Source organism: Styela clava, chromosome 12, assembly GCF_964204865.1.
Source record: "Styela clava chromosome 12, kaStyClav1.hap1.2, whole genome shotgun sequence".
Lineage (NCBI taxonomy): Eukaryota > Metazoa > Chordata > Ascidiacea > Stolidobranchia > Styelidae > Styela > Styela clava.
The window spans coordinates 1,006,985-1,031,591 of NC_135261.1; the positions used below are offsets into that span (position 1 = coordinate 1,006,985).

The window sequence follows — 24,607 nt, forward strand, 5'->3', positions numbered from 1 at the left end:
AACTCAATGAACGCCGATTTCACTTATCAGGGCTCAATGTTCTTGTGTGATTCTGCAAATCAGGTGATGTTTGCAGGATGTTTTATTGTCAAATATCAACTCTGTATTATGTATAATATACATGAACATTATTTAACAAAACTTATACGATTTTTCGTCACATAACTAATGTCCTTATATTTTTATGTATTCCTCGTCCTACCCTCATTCTAGTATAAGAATTATAATCAAATATAGAATCCAATATTATCCAGGCTCGCTACCTTACTAATGTCGTTTTTGTCTGTATACAAATAATAAGCTTTATGTAGCATTTGCGTAGCTTATATAAAAGATTGTTGATTGATATTTCAAACATTTTGTCACTATAATAAATAACTATAGCTAATCCCAGGCAATATTACAAGTGTTTGTTAGAGATGAGAGCATAAACCACTTTATATTAGAGTTGCCGTTTATGTATAGCTTCCAGTATTTCAGTTTTGATTTTTGGAATAAATTTTCCGTGAAAGCTGTAAAATTATTCCCGATTAGTTTGAATCAAAATAATTTATATACTGAAGTAAATTGATTGCTCATTCTTAGTCACTATTACATGTAAATGCCAGTGATTTGATTGTATTTTTAACAGTGTGATTCAACTGAAATGTGATCTTTATATTTATCAATTCACAACTTTCTTTTACAATTATCTGAAATAAACCAGAATTATAATCAATTATGGCATTATATAATAACCAGGGATTAGCTGTACTAAGTGAACAGTGACTCTCATTGGCACATTTCGCATTTGAGTACGCATTATCTGTAGCACAAGCCCGTTTAGTATGAATTCCTGGATACAAAATGGCGTTGATTGTCTTTCGAATTCTCGAGAAGGGAACCATGGTGTAACAATATGAATTGTAGTTATATAAGTGAATCAATATATTGCTTAATACATATATCTTGTGGTCGGGAAAATAATTGCTTCGACGCGGACCGACTTGCCGCTGTAATGGAAGTAGACTAACCTAGACTGAAGGAGCCTTGTCAAATAACGTTGTGTCGATATGGTTTTATCCTACCTAGTGGATATTAAATTAAACGTCGGTAAAAATAGAAAACCAGTTGTTGTTAATTCATTAAAAAAAATGAGTACGCCCCTGGTATGTGTACCAGGTTAGGGTTAGGCCATAATTTTATTCCGATTTTCTTATTTTGGTTATATATATTACGAGTTCGGGCACTGCCTGTGTTAGTCAAATGAATATACCCCCTGCCCGCAGATTTAAGTCCCTTCACACAACTTGATGTAAAATAGGCGAACAAATTAGTTACCACCATATTGGTACACATACTTCCGCATCGTCAAAAAATGATATGGTTTCTATATTTAACTATATGCTATAGAGCAGTGGTTCTCAACCGCCGGTCCGCGGCAACCTTGCTGCCGGTTTGCCAAATATATTCCAATATTATTGTATTATAAGCAAATTGTAAACTACAAAGTATTGACGAGTGACGACATGTCCATTACTTTTGGTATTTTTATATCCTATTGATTCGTAGCACCGGTATTGGTCTAACAACCAAACTTAGTGAAAGGTCCTATGCCCATTTAAACCCTGAACAATTGGAAGTTCGCCTTTATGACCTCATAACGACGACTAACGTCATAACGGAGGAGTTTTCGCCTTGCAGAAACTTCATTAGGACCGCGTTTAACACGTATAATATCAAAACAAGAGCAGAAAATTTCTCATTAAATTAGAATGTCTTCTTTTGCACCACCTAATTGCATTCCTTAGATTATATTTTGTGTTCATGACATTTTTGAAGGTCCAACGGTCCGCAAATTTTTTTTTGAAATTTTACCGGTCCGCGAACTGAAAAAGGTTGAGAACCACTGCTATAGAGTCCAAAAGATCTGTATCGCGCATCTGAGATCCATCCATGGGTTGTAATTGCGGAGGCAATTATTTTAGGCTCTATATCGCCACCTCCCGGCATACTGACAAGATATCTGAGATATTTCGAACCTCATTTCCTTATTTAACAATTGACCACATATGAATCCAAATTAGCATTAGTAGGCTACTCAGGTAGATAACGGTATAGAGTGTTGCTTATTGTGACTTACGGGAATTGATATTATCACTCAGGTTCTTTCTGCCAGCTTCTCGGACACTGAAGTTGTAATGGAGGTAGATCACGAATGACCTTCTTGCGTTTTCGAATGCAGCAGATTGACTGACTTAATTAAAGCTAGATTAATTATACACCAGTAAGAACTTGATACAACTAAATACTCCAACCAAATATACAATAAAAATACAGTACTAAATACCATAGAGATACATACGGAACACAAGATACAGAATTGGTCTATGACGTCACAATCACAAACCATTGACTTATGCTAGGCGATAAAAATCGTGTGAATAACTAGTATGACACTAAAGATACAACGAAATTTCGATCTTATCTACAAACACCTAATCATGGCAATACACATAGAATTACGGATACCATCACACTGGGAATTAGCTACGAAATTAGACTAGTTACGGAAACGATAAATACAAGATAACTGGTGAACAGCGCTATGCCAAAGTGGGGAAACAGGTAACATGTAATAATATTATTAGTTTACAACAAGAATTACATACATTCACGGCATCAAAACACTATAATAACAAGAGAGCTACGCACAAATATATGGACACGTTAGACCAGAGCGAATCAGTCTTTACCGGTACCTTTGACGCTACCGGTACCCTCAAAAAAGTTTTGAATTTCCAGTAGCAAGAATTTTGCAGAATCAAAACGTACAGTCAGTCATGACACTGACTAAAATCCGTGTTCCCATGGATAAAAAATAATACAGCAAAATTTTAGATGAAATATCAAATTTCATAGAATTCACGCAAAATTTTGAAATAAATAAAAGTAATAGCCTTCTAGCGAAGAAATTAATCTTTAACCACTAAAAATTTCAAAGCAATTGGTCCAGTATTCGAAGAAAAAAGCGATTTTTTAAAAACGTGTCAAAGAACAAGAACAACAACAACATAATATTGAAACGATCGTTATGGCCACTAAACGTGTTCAATAACCTGATACAGAGAGGGAGCAAACCAGCTAAAAGGGAAAGTTGCTCAGCTGCTCACTAGCGACTCAAATGGTGAGAATAAATATGGGCATAAAAAAATAAAATATATTTATAGACGTGGTCGTTATACACTTTTATATCTCAGCACCGTGATTTATAAGTTGAATGAAAATTAGATGCAAGCGTTATATGGATATATATATGGTTAATACTAGGCCGATTTTGTGTATGGGGTACCTTGTTGCAAAGACTGAACTAATCTATCTGTGAGCCCGACATAATAACAAAACAATCCATCAACTTCGTGTCTAATAATTATTACTCATGGCATTGAGAAATCACATTGTGGGCAACGAAGAACGTTTTACGTGTGAAGCAATAGAAATAGCACAACAGCCTGCTGGAATATTGCATTCGTTGGCTGTTTTCAGCAGAGTTTAATGTTTAATGACATGAGCATGTTTTTAAATCCCACCGCAACTTGATAAGGCCATTAAAACCAAACTGTAAATTAAAAAGTATGGGATAATAGTATATCTTATCGATAGCATGATTTGTCGTGTTTGAAAAGTGGCGCAGATTAAAGGGATATTCTAAAAGTTTTCCTACGCCAATATACATTTCATAGCGGCCCGAAGTCACAATAGTTTGTATATTACTAGGAAAGGTACCGGTAGGATACGACATATTTCAGTAATAGGAAAACATCTTACCTGGCATTGTTCGTGCTGGCAATGAACGTTTATAATCCTTCCGAGACAATCAGAAAATTCATCCTTATCTATAAAATCTCACTGCAACAAGCGCATTACCAACACTCAATTCAGTACAGTGATCGCTGACCTGTTCACAATTTTTTAGCCGACAAGGAACAAGGAATTTTTAGGTTGCCAGATATCCACGGTTATACCGAGAACTTTCTGTTAGTCATTGGCATGTGTTTACGATCAGGCTGTGAATTAACTGAATGAAACGCATTGGTGGCAACTTTCAAGTAGCGCAGTCATTTCAGCAGTCAGTATACGTTTCGACTCCATAATCACCATAACTTACGATAAAGCAGTTAATAAGACAAATAAATAAAAACTGGTTATAGTATTAAGAGAGGAAAAAAAAATACCTTGACTAAGGTTTAAAGCAGGGGTGTGCAACAGTACAGTGATCGCTGACCTGTTCACAATTTTTTAGCCGACAAGGAACAAGGAATTTTTAGGTTGCCAGATATCCAACGTTAAAAAATTCATCCTTATCCATAAAATCTCACTGCAACAAGCGCATTACCAACACTCAATTCAGTACACTGATCGCCGACCTGTTCACAATTTTTTAGCGGACTAGAATGAACTCTGGAATCACTGTATGCTTGCTATTCAAAAATAAATACCCAGGCCTATAGATCCTATGTGAAGTCGTGTGCCAGGGAAACACGACCATCCTCGGAGAATGCTTGCAACACCGGTCGTATGTATTAAATTTCTCATAGATAGATACATCACGGAGCCTCTTGTAGAAATGGATTCTTAAGTAAATTGTGGTTTGCAAAAAACATAATTTTGTCAGATGTTAGTTTCACGAAAACTCGAAAATGGGGCCTTCGGCAAAAAGTATTATTTTTGAAAAACAGTTTTAGAATGCCGTTCTATGATAATCCTGACCGCGAACAATAAACCATTCAATTATTATCATATAATTAATTAAAAAGTAGTTTATCGCACATGTACTGCAAAATATTATCGCGAAAACTGAATTTATGCGAAAAAACAAGATTCAGTCCCGCAAGATATATTCTTGAAAAATTAAATTTTTGGTTAAATATTGTATTTCCGCAGAAAATTATTCCCATAATTTGTTATTTCGCTACCATATATGACGCCAAAAAAACTTGGTCGAACGCAATATATTCATATGACCCGTATTTAGAAACGTTATTTCAAAATGTCACTAAACACGAGAAAAGAAAAGCGAACCCAGGGAAATGGCGGCGCTATTTATTGTAATACGATATGAGTAATTATTAATCGTACTAGTGTCATTTCACTAGCCAGTATAAGTTCGACTCCCTAATCGTGACAACGTGACATACGATAAAACAGTTAATAAATAAATAAAACTGATTATAAAATCCGGGGAGCGAACAAAATCGTAGGCTCTAAAGCAAGGGTGTGCAACAGGCGACACATCCCGGTCCGCCAACCCATTCAGTGTGGTCCTTGTCAACAATCAAATTTTTCCACATCGAGAATTAAATAATAATGAGTCTGTTTATGTTCGAGACGCGCAAAAAAGCATGGGCCGCAGAGATCTTTTTCAGTATTTTGAGCCTGGTAGCAACGACTTTGTCATTGTAATGTCAATGTAAAACTCATTTCGTTTGAGGCATCGATCAACTGCAGAGGTATTAATATGATGAACCCGAAACAGAAAAATCTTGATTAAAATTTTGACTCTACCTTACAGTCCAGATTTAAAAAAGAGTCACTGTCATAATTTTGGATATCTCTTGATAACGAATACCTATCGCGAAGTAATCGAGCAATCAAACTCTTGTTCGTATTATCAACCAGTTACTAGATTATGCGAAAACACATTTTCATCACTAGCTTTAATTAAAACGAAGCAAAGGAATCGGCGGCACACCGCTGCAGAGCTACGTTTTGCAAAAACTTCTTTGAGGCCTCGTTTGCAATCGTGCATCGGAAACGAAACAGCAGCAAAATTCCCATCAGAGTTAATTGTGTTTGTACATTATTTGGCATTTACATGTTTTTTATGTAATGTAAGATGTTTCATGCGTGCCTTTCTTACGCATAATGGGTGCCCAGCACTGCATTTTATTACGCAATTATATAATAATATTTTATGTTTCACCTATTTCAATTTTTGGCCGGCATATTATTTGATAGTTTTTCTTCGTGTGAAATGTTTTTAAGTGTGCCTTTTTTGTCTAGAAGCATATTGAGTGCCAGGCATTGCATTATATTACGCAAATAAATGTTATTCTTTTCTGTTCCGGTCATTTTCATTTTTTGCCGGTCCGCTAGTACTTTTATTTTAATTTCACTAGTCCGCCAGGGTAGAAAGGTTGGGAACCACTGACCTAGGCTATATGTCACCACAGGATGCACGAGTGGATGAAACATCTCTATGGCCAAAGGTTGAATACCCTGGCGTATATTAATATCTCATCAATACACCTGGAATATACACAAAAGATGCCATGAAAAACAGGAAGAGTTTGAAAGCATACAAAATTGAACCGTTCCAGCGTTCGGTGTACAAGATATTAAAAATTTGACAGTGGAATGTTTTTTGTAACGAGAGTATACTTGGGCTCGGGCAAGTAATCGTTTCGGTCTACCGGTACCTTTTCTAGTAGTCTACTAACTATTGTAACTTCGGGCCGCCATGAAATGTGTATTAACTCACGCTTCCCACTTTTTTATTGCAACAAATCTGTATTGGAAGCAAATATAAATGTCATTAGCAATATATCAAATGATATAAATACCTGAATATAAATATTACCACACATTTTATTGTAACATTAGTTTCACACCGCTAACTCCTAAGAAGGAGAAAGACGCCGTCACACCCGAACACACACAAACATAAACAAATCGAGTGTAAAAGCTAACCCACCAATCAACGGACGAACGAAATGCCACTGAGAATAAACAACAATACACTAAATGAATTTGGATTATCGTAGCATTACAAATGGAGTAGACCTATTAAAATGAGAAATATACCGTGGACCTGCTAACATATTGAAAGTAAGTCCGAACACGTTAAATTACAAAAATGAGCGAAATGAAAATTGTATCTATCAATGGGAACGATAAAACTCAACTAGGCTAATTTATTACGTACGAAAAACTTGGCATACTCTGATTCCATGAGTTAACAAAATTAGAAACATGACAGTCGAGAAACATGGGCGATTCGATGTGAAGACCAGCCTGTTATTGCCTCACCACAAATTTTCATATTTCTTTTTTTTTATCATTATTTTATCCATCGTAGACTAGGTTTGAATGAATGCGCATCAGGGGATAAGTAACCTCGAATGAGTTGTCTTGCCATAACAGAATCAGCAAAAAAGATCAGATAGTTAGTGGTGGGGCAATATCACCCATAATTGATTCTCGTTATAAAAGTTTTTATATTCTTAATCAGGCATGGAAGTGAACTATATTGTTTTGTGGAAATTTAACATTAAATGATCAAAATACGAACGTTCTTCAGACCACATACTTTTATTTATGTATTGTTTGAATCGAGAAGAACACAGCCGACGCCATTTTGTTTCAGGTGTTCATCGGTCTCGAATGTGAGAGGAGGTTGAAATATCGGGTGACCGTAAATTTGCTCCCACGGATATTTGCCCCGGTATATCTGCGGGTTCAATCTATTCGAGGGTGCTTAAATCCATGGGTTAGGGTTAGTATGGGTTCAAATATTCGTAAAAAAAAATTTAAATAGGTGCAAATGTAATTGAACCGAAATATCGTTTCGCGAAGATGGAATGTATCGATTTAAGCGAGTGAATATATACCACGTCTTTTGGCGTAAACTTCTCTTTTAAATTTTGTACGCTTTAAACCAGTGGTTCCCAACTTTTCTACCCTGGCGGACTAGTGAAATTAAAATAAAAGTACTAGCGGACCGGCAAAAAAATGAAAATGACCGGAACAGAAAAGAATAACATTTATTTGCGTAATATAATGCAATGCCTGGCACTCAATATGCTTCTAGACAAAAAAGGCACACTTAAAAACATTTCACACGAAGAAAAACTATCAAATAATATGCCGGCCAAAAATTGAAATAGGTGAAACATAAAATATTATTATATAATTGCGTAATAAAATGCAGTGCTGGGCACCCATTATGCGTAAGGAAGGCACGCATGAAACATCTTACATAAAAAACATGTAAATGCCAAATAATGTACAAACACAATTAACTCTGATGGGAATTTTGCTGCTGTTTCGTTTCCGATGCACGATTGCAAACGAGGCCTCAAAGAAGTTTTTGCAAAACGTAGCTCTGCAGCGGTGTGCCGCCGATTCCTTTGCTTCGTTTTAATTAAAGCTAGTGATGAAAATGTGTTTTCGCATAATCTAGTAACTGGTTGATAATACGAACAAGAGTTTGATTGCTCGATTACTTAGCGATAGGTATTCGTTATCAAGAGATATCCAAAATTATGACAGTGACTCTTTTTTAAATCTGGACTGTAAGGTAGAGTCACAATTTTAATCAAGAGTTTTCTGTTTCGGGTTCATCATATTAATACCTCTGCAGTTGATCGATGCCTCAAACGAAATGAGTTTTACATTGACATTACAATGACAAAGTCGTTGCTACCAGGCTCAAAATACTGAAAAAGATTTCTGCGGCCCATGCTTTTTTGCGCGTCTCGAACATAAACAGACTCATTATTATTTAATTCTCGATGTGGAAAAATTTGAGTGTTGACAAGGACCACACTGAATGGGTTGGCGGACCGGGATGTGTCGCCTGTTGCACACCCTTGCTTTAGAGCCTACGATTTTGTTCGCTCCCCGGATTTTATAATCAGTTTTATTTATTTATTAACTGTTTTATCGTATGTCACGTTGTCACGATTAGGGAGTCGAACTTATACTGGCTAGTGAAATGACACTAGTACGATTAATAATTACTCATATCGTATTACAATAAATAGCGCCGCCATTTCCCTGGGTTCGCTTTTCTTTTCTAGTGTTTAGTGACATTTTGAAATAACGTTTCTAAATACGGGTCATATGAATATATTGCGTTCGACCAAGTTTTTTTGGCGTCATATATGGTAGCGAAATAACAAATTATGGGAATAATTGAATGGTTTATTGTTCGCGGTCAGGATTATCATAGAACGGCATTCTAAAACTGTTTTTTAAAATTATTACTTTCTGCCGAAGGCCCTATTCTCGCGTTTTCGTGAAACTAACCTCTGATAAAATTATGTTTTTTGCAAACCACAATTTACTTAAGAATCCATTTCTACAAGAGGCTCCGTGATGTATCTATCTATAAGAAATTTAATACATACAACCGTTGTTGCAAGCATTCTCCGAGGATGGGTCGTGTTTCCCTGGCACACGACTTCACATCGGATCTATAGACCTGGGTATTTATTTTTGAATAGCAGGCATACAGTGATTCCAGAGCTCATTCTAGTCCGCTAAAAAATTGTGAACAGGTCAGCGATCACTGTACTGAATTGAGTGTTGGTAATGCGCTTGTTGCAGTGAGATTTTATGAATAAGGATGAATTTTTTAACGTTGGATATCTGGCAAACTAAAAATTCCTTGTTCCTTGTCGGCTAAAAAATTGTGAACAGGTCAGCGATCACTGTACTGAATTGAGTGTTGGTAATGCGCTTGTTGCAGTGAGATTTTATGAATAAGGATGGATTTTTTAACGTTGGATATCTGGCAACCTAAAAATTCCTTGTTCCTTGTCGGCTAAAAAATTGTGAACAGGTCAGCGATCACTGTACTGAATTGAGTGTTGGTAATGCACTTGTTGCAGTGAGATTTTATGAATAAGGATGAATTTTTTAACGTTGGATATCTGGCAACCTAAAAATTCCTTGTTCCTTGTCGGCTAAAAAATTGTGAACAGGTCAGCGATCACTGTACTGAATTGAGTGTTGGTAATGCGCTTGTTGCAGTGAGATTTTATGAATAAGGATGAATTTTTTAACGTTGGATATCTGGCAACCTAAAAATTCCTTGTCGGCTAAAAAATTGTGAACAGGTCAGCGATCACTGTACTGAATTGAGTGTTGGTAATGCTCTTGTTGCAGTGAGATTTTATAGATAAGGATGAATTTTCTGATTGTCTCGGAAGGATTATAAACGTTCATTGCCAGCACGAACAATGCCAGGTAAGATGTTTTCCTATTACTGAAATATGTCGTATCCTACCGGTACCTTTCCTAGTAATATACAAACTATTGAGACTTCGGGCCGCTTTGAAATGTATATTGACGTAGGAAAACTTTTAGAATATACCTTTGATCTGCGCCACTTTTCAAACACGACAAATCATGCTATCGATAAGATATACTATTATCCCATACTTTTTAATTTACATGGTTGGTTTTAATGGCCTTATCAAGTTGGGATTTAAAAACATGCTCATGTCATTAAACATGCTCTGCTGAAAACAGCCAACGAATACAATATTCCAACAGGCTGTTTTGCTATTGCTTCACACGTAAAACGTTCTTCGTTGCCCGCAATGTGATTTCTCAATGTCATGAGTAATAAATATTGGACATGAAGTTGATGGATTGTTTTGTTATTATGTCGGTAGATTAGTTCAAGCTTTGCAACAAGGTACCCCATACACAAAATCGCTAATGAGCAGCTGAGCAACTTTTCCTTTTAGCTGGTTAGTCAGACTGCCGGCAGTGTGGAATTTCCTCTCTGTATTAGGTTATTATTATAGTGTTTTGATGCCGTAAATGTATGTAATTCTTGCTGTGAACTGATAATATTATTACATGTTACCTGTTTCCCCAGTTTGGCATAGCGCTGTTCACCAGTTATCTTGTATTTATCGTGTCCGTAAATAGTCTAATTTCGTAGCTAATTTCCCGTGTGAATGGTGTGATATCCGTAATTCTATGTGTACCGGTATTGTCATGTATATTAGGTGTTTGTCGATAAGATCGGATTTTTGTTGTAACTTTCGTGTCATACTAGTTATTCACACGGTTTTTATCGCCCAGCATTAGTCAATGGTTCATGATTGTGACGGCGTAGGCCAATTCCGTATCTTGTTTTCCGTATGTATCTCTATGGTATTTAGTACTGTATTTTTATTGTATATTTGATTGGAGTATTTGGTTGTATCAAGTTCTTACTGGTGTATAATTAATCTAGCTATAATTAAGTCAGTCACTCTGCTGCATTCGAAAACGCAAGAAGGCCATTTGTGATCTACCTTCATTACAACTTCAGTGTCCGAGAAGCTGGCAGAAAGAACCTGAGTGGTGATATCAATTCCGGTAAGCCACAATAAGCAACACTCTATACCGTTATCTATCTGAGTAGCCTACTAATGCTAATTTGGATTCATATGTGGTCAATTGTTAAATAAGGAAATGAAGTTCGAAATATCTCAGATATCAGTATGCCGGGAGGTGGCGATATAGAGCCTAAAATTAATGCCTTCGCAATTACAACCCATGAATGAATATCAGATGCGCGATACAGATCTTTTGGACTCTATGGCAGTGGTTCTCAACCTTTTTCAGTTCGCGGACCGGTAAAATTTCAAAAAAAATTTGCGGACCGGTGGACCTTCAAAAATGTCATGAACACAAAATGTAATCTAAGGAATGCAATTAGGTGGTGCAAAAGAAGACATTCTAATTTAATGAGAAATTTGCTGCTCTTGTTTTGATATTATACGTGTTAAACGCGGTCCTAATGAAGTTTCTGCAAGGCGAAAACTCCTCCGTTATGACGTTAGTCGTCGTTATGAGGTCATAAAGGCGAACTTCCAGTTGTTCAGGGTTTAAATGAGCATAGGACCTCTCACTAAGTTTGGTTGTTAGACGAATACCGGTGCTACAAATCAATAGGATATAAAAATACCAAAAGTAATGGACATGCCGTCAATACTTTGTATTTTACAATTTGCTTATAATACAATAATATTTGAATATATTTGGCAGACCGGCAGCAAGGTTGCCGCGGACCGGCACCGGTCCGCGGACCGTCGGTTGAGAACCACTGCTCTATAGCATATAGTTAAATATAGAAACCATATCATTTTTTGACGATGCGGAAGTATGTGTACCAATATGGTGGTAACTAATTTGTTCGCCTATTTTACATCAAGTTGTGTGAAGGGACTGAAATCTACGGACAGGGGGTATATTCATTTGACTAACACAGGAAGTGCCCGAACTCGTAATATATATAACCAAAATAAGAAAATCGGAATAAAATTATGGGCTAACCCTAACCTGGTACACATACCAGGGGCGTACTCATTTTTTTTAATGAATTAACAACAACTGGTTTTCTATTTTCACAGACGTTTGTAAATTTAATATCCAGTAGGTAGGTTAACACCATTGCGACACAGCGTTATTTGACAAGGCTCCTTCAGTCGAGGTTCGTCTACTTCCATTACAGCGGCAAGTCGGTCCGCGTCGAAGCAATTACTTTCCCGACCACAAGATATATGTATGAAGCAATATATTGATTCACTTATATAACTACAATTCATATTGTTCCACCATGCTTCCCTGCGCGAGAAATCGAAAGACAACTTAACGCCATTTTGTATCCGGGAACTCACACTAAACAGGCTTATCCATATGCGATAGGTGTCAATGATAGTCACTGTTTACTTAGTATAGCTAAGCTATGGTTATTATATAATGCCATAATTGATTATAATTCTGGTTTATTTCAGATAATTGTAAAAGAAAGTTGTGAATCGGTAAATATAAAGGTCACATTTTAGTTGAATCACACTGTTAAAAATACAATCAAATCACTGGCATTTACATGTAATAGTGACTAAGAATGAGCAATCAATTTACTTCAATATATAAATTATTTTGATTCAAACTAATCGGGAATAATTTTACAGCTTTCACGGAAAATATAGTTCAAAAATCAAAACTGAAATATTGGAAGCTACACATAAAACTATTCACCAAACGGCAACTCTTATATAAAGTGGTTTATGCTCTCATCTCTAACAAACACTTGTGATAATGCTTGGTATTAGCTGTAGTTATTTATTATAGTGACAAAATGTTTGAAATATCAATCAACAATCTTTTATATAAGCTACGCAAATTCTACAAAAAGCATTTTTTTTATATTTAAATATCATCTGTATTACGATACGGACATAAACGACATTAGTAAGGTAGCGAGCCTGGATAACATAGGATTCTATATTTAATTCTTATACTAGAATGTGGGTAGGACGAAGAATACATAAAACAGAGGGACATTAGTAATGTGACGAAAAATCGTATAGGTTTTGTTAAATAATGTTCATGTATATTATACATAATACAGAGTTGATATTTGACAATAAAATAACCAGCAAACATCACCTGATTTGCAGAATCACACAAGAACATTGAACCCTGATGAGTGAAATCGGCGTTCATTGAGTTACGGAGTCAGCGTTGACTGAGTTTAATAATAAATAGGGTTGGAAATGTTAATGAATTTTTCCAAAAAGTTCATTTTCCCACTTATCAGTGTCAGCTTGTTAGGAGTAAAGGTATAAGAACGCCACTTAAAAAATTCTGGTTAAATTTAAATATTTTTGAAGAAAATTTGCGAACCGTTAGACATACAGTTAAATTTATAATGTGAAAACTACAATAAAAATAACTGGTATTTACATGTAGTTGTGAATCTACATGTAGTTGCATTCTACACACTTCTAGAAAATATAAAATAACAATATGTAATGGTTAATATGTTGAAAATGACAAAAATATTGTTGAGCAAAATAATTCTAAAAATGAATCAACAAAACAACATAATAATTAGGCTTCAAGTAAATAGAAACAAATTCAAGTTAGTTTTGGAAATAAATGCTTTTCTAATATTTTTTGATAATTTTATTCAATTTAGCATTTTTACCAAATTCGACTTGGGGTTATTGAAATATATAAATATAAACATATAGTAATATTTCGCCTATATTCGTTCAAATGAAAATGTCAAAACAATTGAAATGTCAGTTAAACTCTAATCCAGCGGATGAAAATTGATCGTAAATAACGGAATAAGATAAAATACAATAAAATGAAAACAATTGGAAATATATAAAGTACAATTTTCACAAAATAAAGTTAACTTCATTGAGTATTTTTTTTTCGATATTGATTCATATTCGTAAATAAACCTTGGCCATGACTCGCCCGGGTTAGTGGCATTCACCACCATTCTGAGAGGTACAATGTGAAAATGCAAGATAATGTTACTATATTTTTAACAGCTTTTGACAAATTGCCCGTAAAAAAGCATTGCCCATATATAAATAGCATTCTACAATCAGGCATCATGTATGGTAACTTTGCCCAGTTAATGCTTGTCAAATTAAAAAGTGCAGTGCATCACCATAATTCTATATAGTTTCAGTAGCTTTTGGCACTTTAATGATGGCTTGTAACTTTGTCCAGAAATGAGTGTTCGTAATATTGCAAAAAGTGAGTGCAATGTTAAAAAGATTCAACGAATTAACTAAAATTTAGAAGTAAAGAAAAATACAAAAATAATTCAATTAATCAATTGTGTTGACTTGGTATATAAGCTGAATTCGAAGCTTGATCAAGTATGATCCATAGATGATTACATTCTGAAATGTTGCTATCTATGAGCCATGCTTGATCGGACGTTCATAAAACATGCCATTGAAATCATTCAAGAATATATAGATCAGCTCATAATTTGAATTACTCTTGGAAAAATACAAAAAAATGACTGGTATTTATATGTAATTGTGAATAAAGATAAGAAATCAATGTAAACGAAATTAATACATTCTGTGGAATTGAAATAACTCTTTATTACGTTCTCTACATCCTACACATTTCTATGGATATGAGATAACAATATGTAATGGGTATTATGTTAAAATGACAAAAATATATGTTGAGCAAAATTTTGAAAAATGAATCAACAAAACAAGATAATAATTAAGCTTCCAGTGAATAGAAACGAATTCAAAATTTTTTGGAAAATCATCGCTTTTTACATTTTTTGATACTATCCTTCAATTATGCATTTTTACCAATTTCGACGTAAGGTTATGCATATATATATATAAATATGAACATATAGTAATATTTATCCTTCATTCGATCAAAAAATGTCAAAACAATTAAAATGCCAGTTAAACTCCAATTCAGGGGATAAAAATTGATTATGAAATAATGGAATAAAATACAATAAAAAGAAATTAATTTGCTCAATAAGAAATATATACAAAACAATATTCACAAAATGAATTTCACTTTATTGAGTAATTTTTCGATATTGATTCATATTCGTAAATGAACCTTGGGCAATGCCTCGTTACTCTCGGGTGGCATTTACCAGTTAGTTATTCTGAGAGATACCACATGGCAATGCGAGGTAAGGTTACCATATTTTAAACAGCTCATGACAATTTATTCATAAACAAGCATTGCCCATATATAAATAGCATTTAACAATAACGGGTTTTGTTAAACGTAAAATACAAAACAGAAAGTAAATCGCTCAAATTATCATGCTACAGTATAAGATACTTTCAATGAAGAATATAAAAAACCTCAGTTAGAAATTGTAAATACGTAAACATCCCTATACGTAATGCATCACTATAATTCCATATAGTTTCAGTAGCTTCTGGCACTTTAGTGTTGGCCTGTAACTTCGACCAGAAATAAGTGTGCGTAATATTGCAAAAAAGTGAGCTTTAAAAATAATAAGTGAAATAACCAAAATTTACAATTAATTAAGTTGTTAAGTTAAGTAATACAAGTAAACAAGTAATTATCTCACGCCTGGTCATGTATGATCTATAAATGAAAACATTTTGAAATATTACTTTATCTTTGAACCATGCTTGATCAGTTGTTCATAAAACATGCGACTGAAATAATAAAGTTAAAATTATAGAGAATGGATATGACCAGTCTACGCAAGTAAAACTGCTGATTTTTTTTAACAGTATTGAATAATACAGCATTGATTAAATGTGAATGAAAAGTTTACATATTTGGAAAATATACGTTTTCTAAGATAATTTTAGTAACTTGAGTGTGATATAACTGGTCTACCCAAGTAAAACTGCTAAATCTTTTTACATTATCAAATTACAAAAAATGTAATTTAAGGATTCCAATATTTTATTCATTGTTTGAGATAATTTTAGTAAATTACGATTTGCCGTGGATATGCGATGTGGATATCAGGTTAATTTTGCTCGAGTGTCTTTGAGATCAGTTTTTGACATTTCAATCCGTTTCTGTTTCTCAGCTTCATTTTCATAATCTGAAGCCTTTTCACGAGCATCAATGGCTTTAATATAATAGGATTCGGCTTCTGCATATTGATGAAGATAATAATACCCTACACCGATATTATTCAGCAATACACCGTAGATTTTATATTTTGAAGCGTTTGATCCGAACTGTCTCTCCAAAACCTCCAGTCCATTCATAAATATTTTTATACTTTTCTCATTTTCACCTGCCAGTAAATAGTTACATATATCCAATGTAACTCAAGCACCGAGCCTCTTGTGTTGCTTTATTCACTGGATCAGCGTTTTCTATTGCGCGAATATCATCCAGCATTTCTGTCATGTATTCTATGCCGTAATCCACTCCTATAATTTTAGATCGACCACCGGCTTTTATCAATGGCGTAGTGGCATCATCTATCTTACTGATACAAAATCCAATCCCATTCATTACATCATCGGGTGATCTTGTGCGAGCTCTGTAGATATCACTTGCTATTCGAAGCAATATTATAGCGCGAATGTATGCGGAATTCGAAATTAAGTCAATCGCAAGGTATTTGACGTCATCAGCAATTGTCACAGATGACGTCATCAGGATATTTCGTAAGTTGCCAATAGCCTTTTCCGCTTTGTTTCCTCTGCCAAGTTGTATAAAACACTCGACCATCATAAGTATTGTATCCAAATCCTGATGGTTTTGCAGGGTTGCCAGTTCTTCTAAGATCGAGACTGCTTCTTCATATTTGGACTCGTCGAATAACTTGGAAGATTTTTCTGAAAATAAAATATATCATGAATAAAACCTATACAAAAAATAGTCAGTGCGTTGAAAGTCTCAATGAGGGATCTCACAATGTATAGCAGAACGGAATACCTTTTGAAAATAGTATCTCCCTGTGTAAAAGTGGCTGATTGTTACTTATCGATCTTAAGATGGGTAAGTATGTTGATAGGTATTTGTCTGTTTGTCTGTCTGTCTGTCTGTTAGATGCACGCGATATATCACGAAAGTCACAATCTGCCCCAAATTTTGCATGTACATTCACCATAGCTCGTACCAAAAGCCTATTGATTTTGGATGAATTATGTCGTATAATTAGCGTTATTAATTAATTGGTGATGGGACACGCGGTGTCACTATAGAGTCAGAGTGAATAAATGGGGATCCCCCAACTTTCATCGATAAGTCTTCGGTCTCCGCCCGATATTCTCGTTTTGAGCCTTATTAATTTACTTGAACCTTCTGGTTAAAAGCTTAAAACCCAACCCAACAGATGTAAATTGCGAGTTCAAACCCCATGCCCATTGATTCACCGCGAACTAAAAATATTCCGTATCATCTAACACAGTGGTTCCCAAAATTTTTTCCCGCGACCTAAATTTTCGTGAAATCAACATTTACAGATATTCGCGACACCACAAAAAAAAATACAGTATAAACTTTACCTACGAAAATAATTCGTTCCTGGAGCACCTTCGTAGGTAGAAAATTTCATAAAAAAGACACCTCATAAATGCCCAAATCCGTTCTAAGCCCCTACAAAACTCGGACATAACAATTGTATAAATTATAATGATGGTTAAAACCGGTAATAAATACATGTTAGAATTAGATTACGCATAATAAATAGAAAGGATATACATGGAAAAAAGAAAGAACAGAGAAATAACGAATAAAAACTAGGAACGGTATGTTTGTTCATCTTTGGCGTTGGCCGACTAAGTTAAGCGAATACTGTGGAGGGTGGGAGGATGGTGGACAGAGAAGGTGAGAGGAGCTGGTAAAAGTTGACGGCTGATATCGACCGTTTTGTACGAGGATCAGCACACACACGTGAAATTCAAAATCAGAATTTACTCTCTTTTATTTTTGTGTTGCGTTTCCGTTTTTTTATTTTGCATTTTTAGTTTATTTTTTCATTTATTTTGTTTTAACTGTTACGCGCGCGTATCGTCTTCTCGCCGAATTTCGCTACCAACTGAAACTGAGTGAGACACATTGTACGTAACCACGGGAAACAACCAAGCCAATAGGATGGCAGGTAGGTAGGTGCTGGGCGTCTGACAGGGAAGCTACCACGAGCTTTAATTTTAATTTTTTTAATTAATATATATAATCAAATCTATAAAAGAGATTTTATAAAAGAAAACTTCAAAAGTGGGGCTAATGATCCAAATTAAAAAATTGGCGCAATCCGAATCAAATACCCAAAAGGTCCAGATTCGGATCGCGGTCCGCCAGTTGAGTAGCCCTGGCCTAGGACCTGGATCTATCTTTTGTCACATTATTTCTCTCTAAAACTTAGTACAGTATATCGCGATGCCGAAAGAGTGCAGGTGCACGTGTAAAGAATGTTGCCAGATCCGGACCAAAGTCGACTACCTATTCGAATTTAACGCGTATAGAAAATCTGAAAACGGGGATACATCATCAAACAGCATTCATTACTACCTTGACCAGTAAAAATATCGCTTTCCTGATTTCACATCCTAGTTAATTGTATGTGAATTATTGCACGCTCATAGAAAGTTAGGCGACCCCAGAAAATCTTCCAGCGATGTCGCTATGCGTTGCGACCCACAGTTTGGGAACCACTGACCTAACATACAGGGTGACCCCACAAAAACAGCATTAATAATCATTGCCCAACATACATATCATAACTGTTCCGTACTAGTTTATAGACGAAAATTACGCGGTGAATATGGAACATTATGTGGCGGTGCTGAGAAAGCGTTGGACATCACTTGGACGACGTAGATAGATCAAGTCGATTGGTGATTCTAGCCTAACGGATCGACCCCCCACGTATCAAATCACGCCCCTGACTGACTGAGAGAGCGATTTAAATTAAAGCGATTCAAATCAGCAAGAATTGTGATGTCATGTGAGCACCTCTCTCATTCCACTTAACACCTCAAATGTTTCTCTGTGGCCGTGTATTTCAAGGACAAGGTGTATCAAAACATTTCTCGAACAATTGGTAAACTCAAAAATGCAATTACAAAATCAGAAAAAAAATCGTTATAGACAACGACAACCTGGTTGTCGAATTCAAAGAATATGAAGTTGGAAGTAAAGATATTCAACGTAGAGGAATCGAGAAATCCGGTTGCTCCAAAAACCATGTTGCAGAAAAAAACTTTTACTTACTTCGAAGCATGGAAATCTTTGGGGCATTAATTCCACTCTGTGCGGTCGTATATCTTGGACCGGCTGCTGTTTGTTTTGGTTGTTGATTGAGCTCCTGAGTTCGAGGTGGCGTTTTGTTAAGTTGATTTGGTTTTCTATCTGTCTTCGTGTGAAGATCCTGCACTCTGAGATCGCCTGTAGAATTAGTATATTTTAATTGCAATGAACAAAAACTGGCGGTTATCGATGATACGAATGCGAAAACTCACTGGAAGTCCTCTTAAAATTATATCCATTAATTAGGGTTTGAAATTAGGTATCGTAATACATTGCCATTACACGCTGCAATAAAGGTTTCTTGGGTTCAATTCCATTACAGATAGATCAGGTAAAGTGCAGTTATTTATTTTGGAAGTATCGAAACTTTCCCTGTTCGGCATTACTTTAACCAATTTATTATAACCCAATTGAAGTAAAAAAAGGTGGCGAGAAGAAAATGATTCAAATTGGCATTAGAGGTTTACCTGTTAGCATTGGAGTTGCAATCGAATCGGACTGAATTCCTTCCGGTGAAAGATTCAAAGATTCGATGCCTTTAGATATTTCTGCTGGCTGAGTTGGGCTGATTGATGTAGAATGTGCAGCATCTGTTAATAAATTGGTTTCGATTTACAAGGGATTCATTCAATGGGGAACATTATAACGAGAATATCGGTCAGAGACCGAGGACTTATGGATCAAAAGTTAGGGGATCCCCAAAACAGCGCTCTTACTCCATAGTGACACCTTGTGTCCCATCACTAATTAATTAATACCTCGCTAATTATACGACATACTTCGCCCAAAATCAATAGGCTTCTGGTCCGAGATATGATAAATGGACATGAAAAATCTGGAGCAGATTCGTTTTCGGGAGATATCGCGTGCATCTAACAGACAGACAGACAAATACCTATCAACATACTTACCGATTAAAATCGATAAGTAATAAACCGATCACTATAAAAATCAATCTTTAGTATTACAATTAAAACATTAGGATTTTAGAGCAGGGGTGGGCAACATACGGCCCGCGGGCAGAGTCCGGCCCGCGACGAGATTTTGACCGGCCCGCTGACTGTACATCAGTACATTATGATATCATATTATTACACTTTTAGTACATTATGATAAATTCATTATGTGTTTTTTGTAGTTTAAACTTTACTTTAAACGCGATTTATAATTTTCTTTCTTGCATTAGCGAATAAATATGTGATTAAGATATTGAATACTATTCATGTTATAATCCGGCCCGCCGAGAACATTATTTTTTGGCCCGTCGACTAGAGAAGTTGCCCGCCCCTGTTTTAGAGCACACAAAATCATTGGTTTGGTGAGCGCGAAGTGTGAATTTTGCTAAATTTCTGCCGTTGCCCATGTTGGTTTTGAACTTAGGCCACAACGCGTTTGCAGAAAGTCATGAGGTAGAGAGAAAAGCCATGATCGATTTCGGCTGGCTGATGTTGGAAATTCATTTCTTGTCAACAATTATTTTCTTAATACACCAATATTTTACCTGGCTGTTGAACCGTGATTCGGCTGATTTTGCCAGCACCAATTTCAGTCTTTGACCTGGAAAATTTGAAAATTAAAATTTTAAAAATAGAGAGAAAGGCATTAAAAATGGCATAGGGTATTATCCATGAAGCGAACTAGAGCAGTGGTTCTCAAACGCCGGTCCGCGGCAACCTTGCTGCCGGCCCGCCAAATATATTCCAATATTAATATATTAAGATTAATATATTAATTAATTAATGTATTAAGATTTTTTTAAAAAATAGTTATTTATGTAATGATGCGCACCTGTCTGCTAACTCAGATTATTTTTTCCCAAGATTCCGAAATCCATAAAATGGAGATTTTGTGTGACATGCACATTCTTGCAATTGTTTCGTCATAATGAATTGTCAGTGTTTATTGCGGGACTATTATGACATCACAAAGGTAAAATGACATCAGCGAAGTATTTTCGAGATTTTGCATCTTAGCTTCTAGCTTAGCGCTTATAAATTTGAATTTACACTACAGCATAGACAAGTGTGCACTTGTGATATTCACTATCTGAGTCCAATTCAGAGGGTGGGTGTGCAGAGCGCGCTATATTGATGAAATATATATTCTAAACATAATATTGAAACAGATAAGCTATTTTTGAAATTAAGCATCGTAGATAATGTAAATTACATACGTTTTTCGAATGTTCGGTTTTCAGGACTGGTGCATATAGTCAAGTTGCAAAATTGCGTATGTCCCCAAGTCATAGGCAGATTTCTGCGTAAGTCACAGTGCGCCATTATGACATCACATACCTGCGTCATACAAATTAATTTAAATCCGGATGCGAAATTATTGACTCTTAATGGCATAACAATATCATTATCAAGTTTGTTTTAGGTTTTTCTCAAAACTGCTAAAAATTACTTACGCCATTTGGTTAATAGCGTGACGATAAGCAAATTGCAAACTACAAAGTATTGACGGCATGCTCAATAATTTTGTTCAACTTTTATTGCTTCGTAGTACCGGTATTCGTCTAACAACCAAACTTGACGAGAGGTCCTCTGGCACCCTGCCCATTTCAGGCCCTGAACGACTGGATATGCATTAAGCCTATGACCTCATAACGGCGGCTAACGTCAAAACGGAGGAGTTTGATAGCACTTAGTACGGTACCTGATTGAGAACTTCGCAGTTCGCACGTTCCGTAATTTGACAGTAGGCCAATGATTTACCGAGGTTTGATAGTAAAATGGAGGCAAACAAACAGCAAAGTATTATCCAGTTTTTTTAAAAGAAACCCAGCGGTGAAAACCAAGTTAGTGGTGTTGACAGGGCAGAGGAACAGACTGCTAGTTCAACTTTACATCATGCCCCGAAACGACTTTGCAGCAATGTTGATATGGATCATGCAGAAGCAAGCAAAAAACGAAAGAGACACTTTATTATGCAGTATGATAAGAAGTATTTAGAGCTAGGTTTCACAATTGCTCCCATCGGCGAAAAAGTACCGGGGTCTTGTGAAGTTCACGCCGCAAGTACTTCTAGTTAGCCTGGCTCAACAATTTTTGTGTCATTCCCAACTTCCATCTGAGTAGGTATTCCAAAAATTACATTACTGCGAAGTCGCAGTGACGTAATACGGCCCTCCAAAGTAAACGTATGGTCGCGCAGACAATCATCCGAAATCACGCAAGCTATTTATCTCGTTTTCTTGCCGTAACGATACCGGTAAGAGAGAGTTTGCTGGCGTTGGTGAGTTCATTATAGTCGGCACAGATGCCATTTCGGACGATTGTTGCTATAATTTAGCAAGCTCTATGACGCGATTGTGACTTCGCAAAAATGTACTTTTTGAGTGACGTATTCAGGTGAGGGTTAGGCATATTATATGCCAAAATCGTTATGCTACGCCCGGTAGAATTACTTGAGGGCGCGTACTCCAGGAGAACCATGTACCGCTTCCTATGTGTCGTGCCTAGTCTGCGTCAAAATTCGTTTAAATGACGCAATAAAACCCGCAAAGCTAACGAAAACGCGTGGAAGTCAACGCTTTGGAAAAACTTCATTAGAACCGCGTTTAACACGTATAATATCAAAAAGACAGCAGCAAATTTCTCAGTAAATGGGATTGTCTTTTGCACCGCCAACTTTTGTCGTAACTGCATTCTTTTGATTATGTTTTGTGTTCATGACATTTTTGGTTAATTTTGAAGGTCCGCAAAATTTGTTTTGAAATTTTACCGGTCCGCAAACTGAAAAAGGTTGAGAACCACTGAACTAGAGGACAATATGAGTTTAAACGAATTCCCTGCAATCTTTCTCAGTGGAATTTCAGTGATAGCTGGCAATTATGGTCAGTTTTCTGACTGAAGTGTGACTGAAGATTATATTTATGGCCTCACATCAAATCAAAAACTTACTCGACATTATCTCCTTGGACACTGATATTTTTCCCTCCAAAATAAAGATGAAAAACTTGTTGCTGAGGTTGACCCCCTTCTGCCATTTATTCCAGTATGGCTATACGTGTTTGAAAATAAAGTTTTGGAGACTAAAAAGCGGACAATTTTATTTTCTATAATCTGAAATATTTCTAACAAGCTGAAAAAAGTTTAAAATGTCACACTTTAGCTATGTCGGCTGCAGATGTATAACGGTCCGTACGGTATTACGATGAGGATATTTAAGTGCCAGAGGATCGCTAGGCTTCTCACCGTCATATGGTGGTTGGTTCACGTACTCGCCTGTCGGTTAGTGCTTTGCCATCATCCAGTAGTACATATGAAATAGAAACAAAGAACTGGCTAAAAATATTTAAATATTATGGACTAGAGCCGACTGTGGTTTGTTATATGATTGAGATGTTTTATCGAATTTATTCTCCTCGGGGATGAATTTAATACCACTAAATAGCTTGTAAAATAGCTAACAACTGAAACTCTATCCCTTAAACCTTTTATTCACCACAACACTTCCCAATCTTCCTTAGACCGCCTTTTCCGACAGTGATTTCAAAGGCTCTGCTGTAGTAGGGCGTTGTCGATTATTCTAGATTATAGATAGAACATTCGTTACACGTAGCATTTAACCCTCAAACTACTATGGCATTATTCTAGACACATGCAGTTGTTTAAAATTATATACCGCGACAACTTGTTAATCACACAGCGCGTTGATGCGTATTAGCAAACAATTGATAAAGTCAAACATTGTGTCGCGATAATTGAACTATGCTCTGTGGTATTTATTACGACACACGACAGCCTTGTGTTATTTAAAATCTATCCTACACGCAAAAATAAAAGTTTTTTGATGATGGTGTTCAATGTGGGTGACGACAAGCTCTAGTAAATTGTTATCGTTTATCCCCGGCGAATATAATATATTCAGCAGTCTACCTTTCTGCGAGGTATAGTTAGCCAGGTAGTAGTCCAAGGTTAGACGAAATTAACGGAACAGTGTCAAATTTTTTTTTTTTCGCGTGCGGACAAATTACACGGGGAATGCCGCCTACAAGGTCGAGTATGGGGTTAAAACTTAAAACCACACCTCAGTATAGTCCGCAGACGAGCACCCGAAGTCGAACAGCTATTTCTCTCGTTTTCTCGTCGCTACGATCCCAATAGGAGAGAATCGATGACGTTTGTCAGTTCTTTATTGTCGGCGTCGATGCCATTTCGGGCGATCGTACGTATATTTGGCAAGTTCTATGACGTGATTGTGATGTCGTAGTGACGTAATTTTTGGATGGCGTAGTCAGATTGGGGTTATTGACATATCAAAAAATTGTTATTGCTAC

General features: G+C 36.0%; 1 protein-coding gene across 1 annotated transcript; it reads right to left on the reverse strand.

The window, feature by feature from the left end:
- Window positions 1–16,371: 16,371 nt before the first annotated feature.
- LOC120329725 (uncharacterized) lies at window positions 16,372–23,374 on the reverse strand. Its single transcript, XM_078118346.1, has 5 exons — window positions 23,229–23,374; window positions 20,825–20,880; window positions 19,791–19,913; window positions 19,288–19,461; window positions 16,372–16,907 (listed from the first exon to the last, which is right to left on the reverse strand). Exons 1-5 carry the CDS (start codon window positions 23,312–23,314, stop codon window positions 16,372–16,374), a joined length of 975 nt encoding a protein of 324 aa, XP_077974472.1. The 5' UTR covers window positions 23,315–23,374.
- Between the last annotated feature and the right edge of the window lie 1,233 nt (window positions 23,375–24,607).

Bases quoted from the DNA above. Each gene is read 5' to 3' on its own strand.
- LOC120329725 (XM_078118346.1), bottom strand. From the start codon at position 23,314: ATGGCAGAAGGGGGTCAACCTCAGCAACAAGTTTTTCATCTTTATTTT. The intron at 20,881-23,228 runs GTAAGTTTTTGA...CAAATTTTCCAG, and splicing joins GTCCAAGGAGATAATGTCGA to GTCAAAGACTGAAATTGGTG. The intron at 19,914-20,824 runs GTAAAATATTGG...ATTTATTAACAG, and splicing joins AATCACGGTTCAACAGCCAG to ATGCTGCACATTCTACATCA.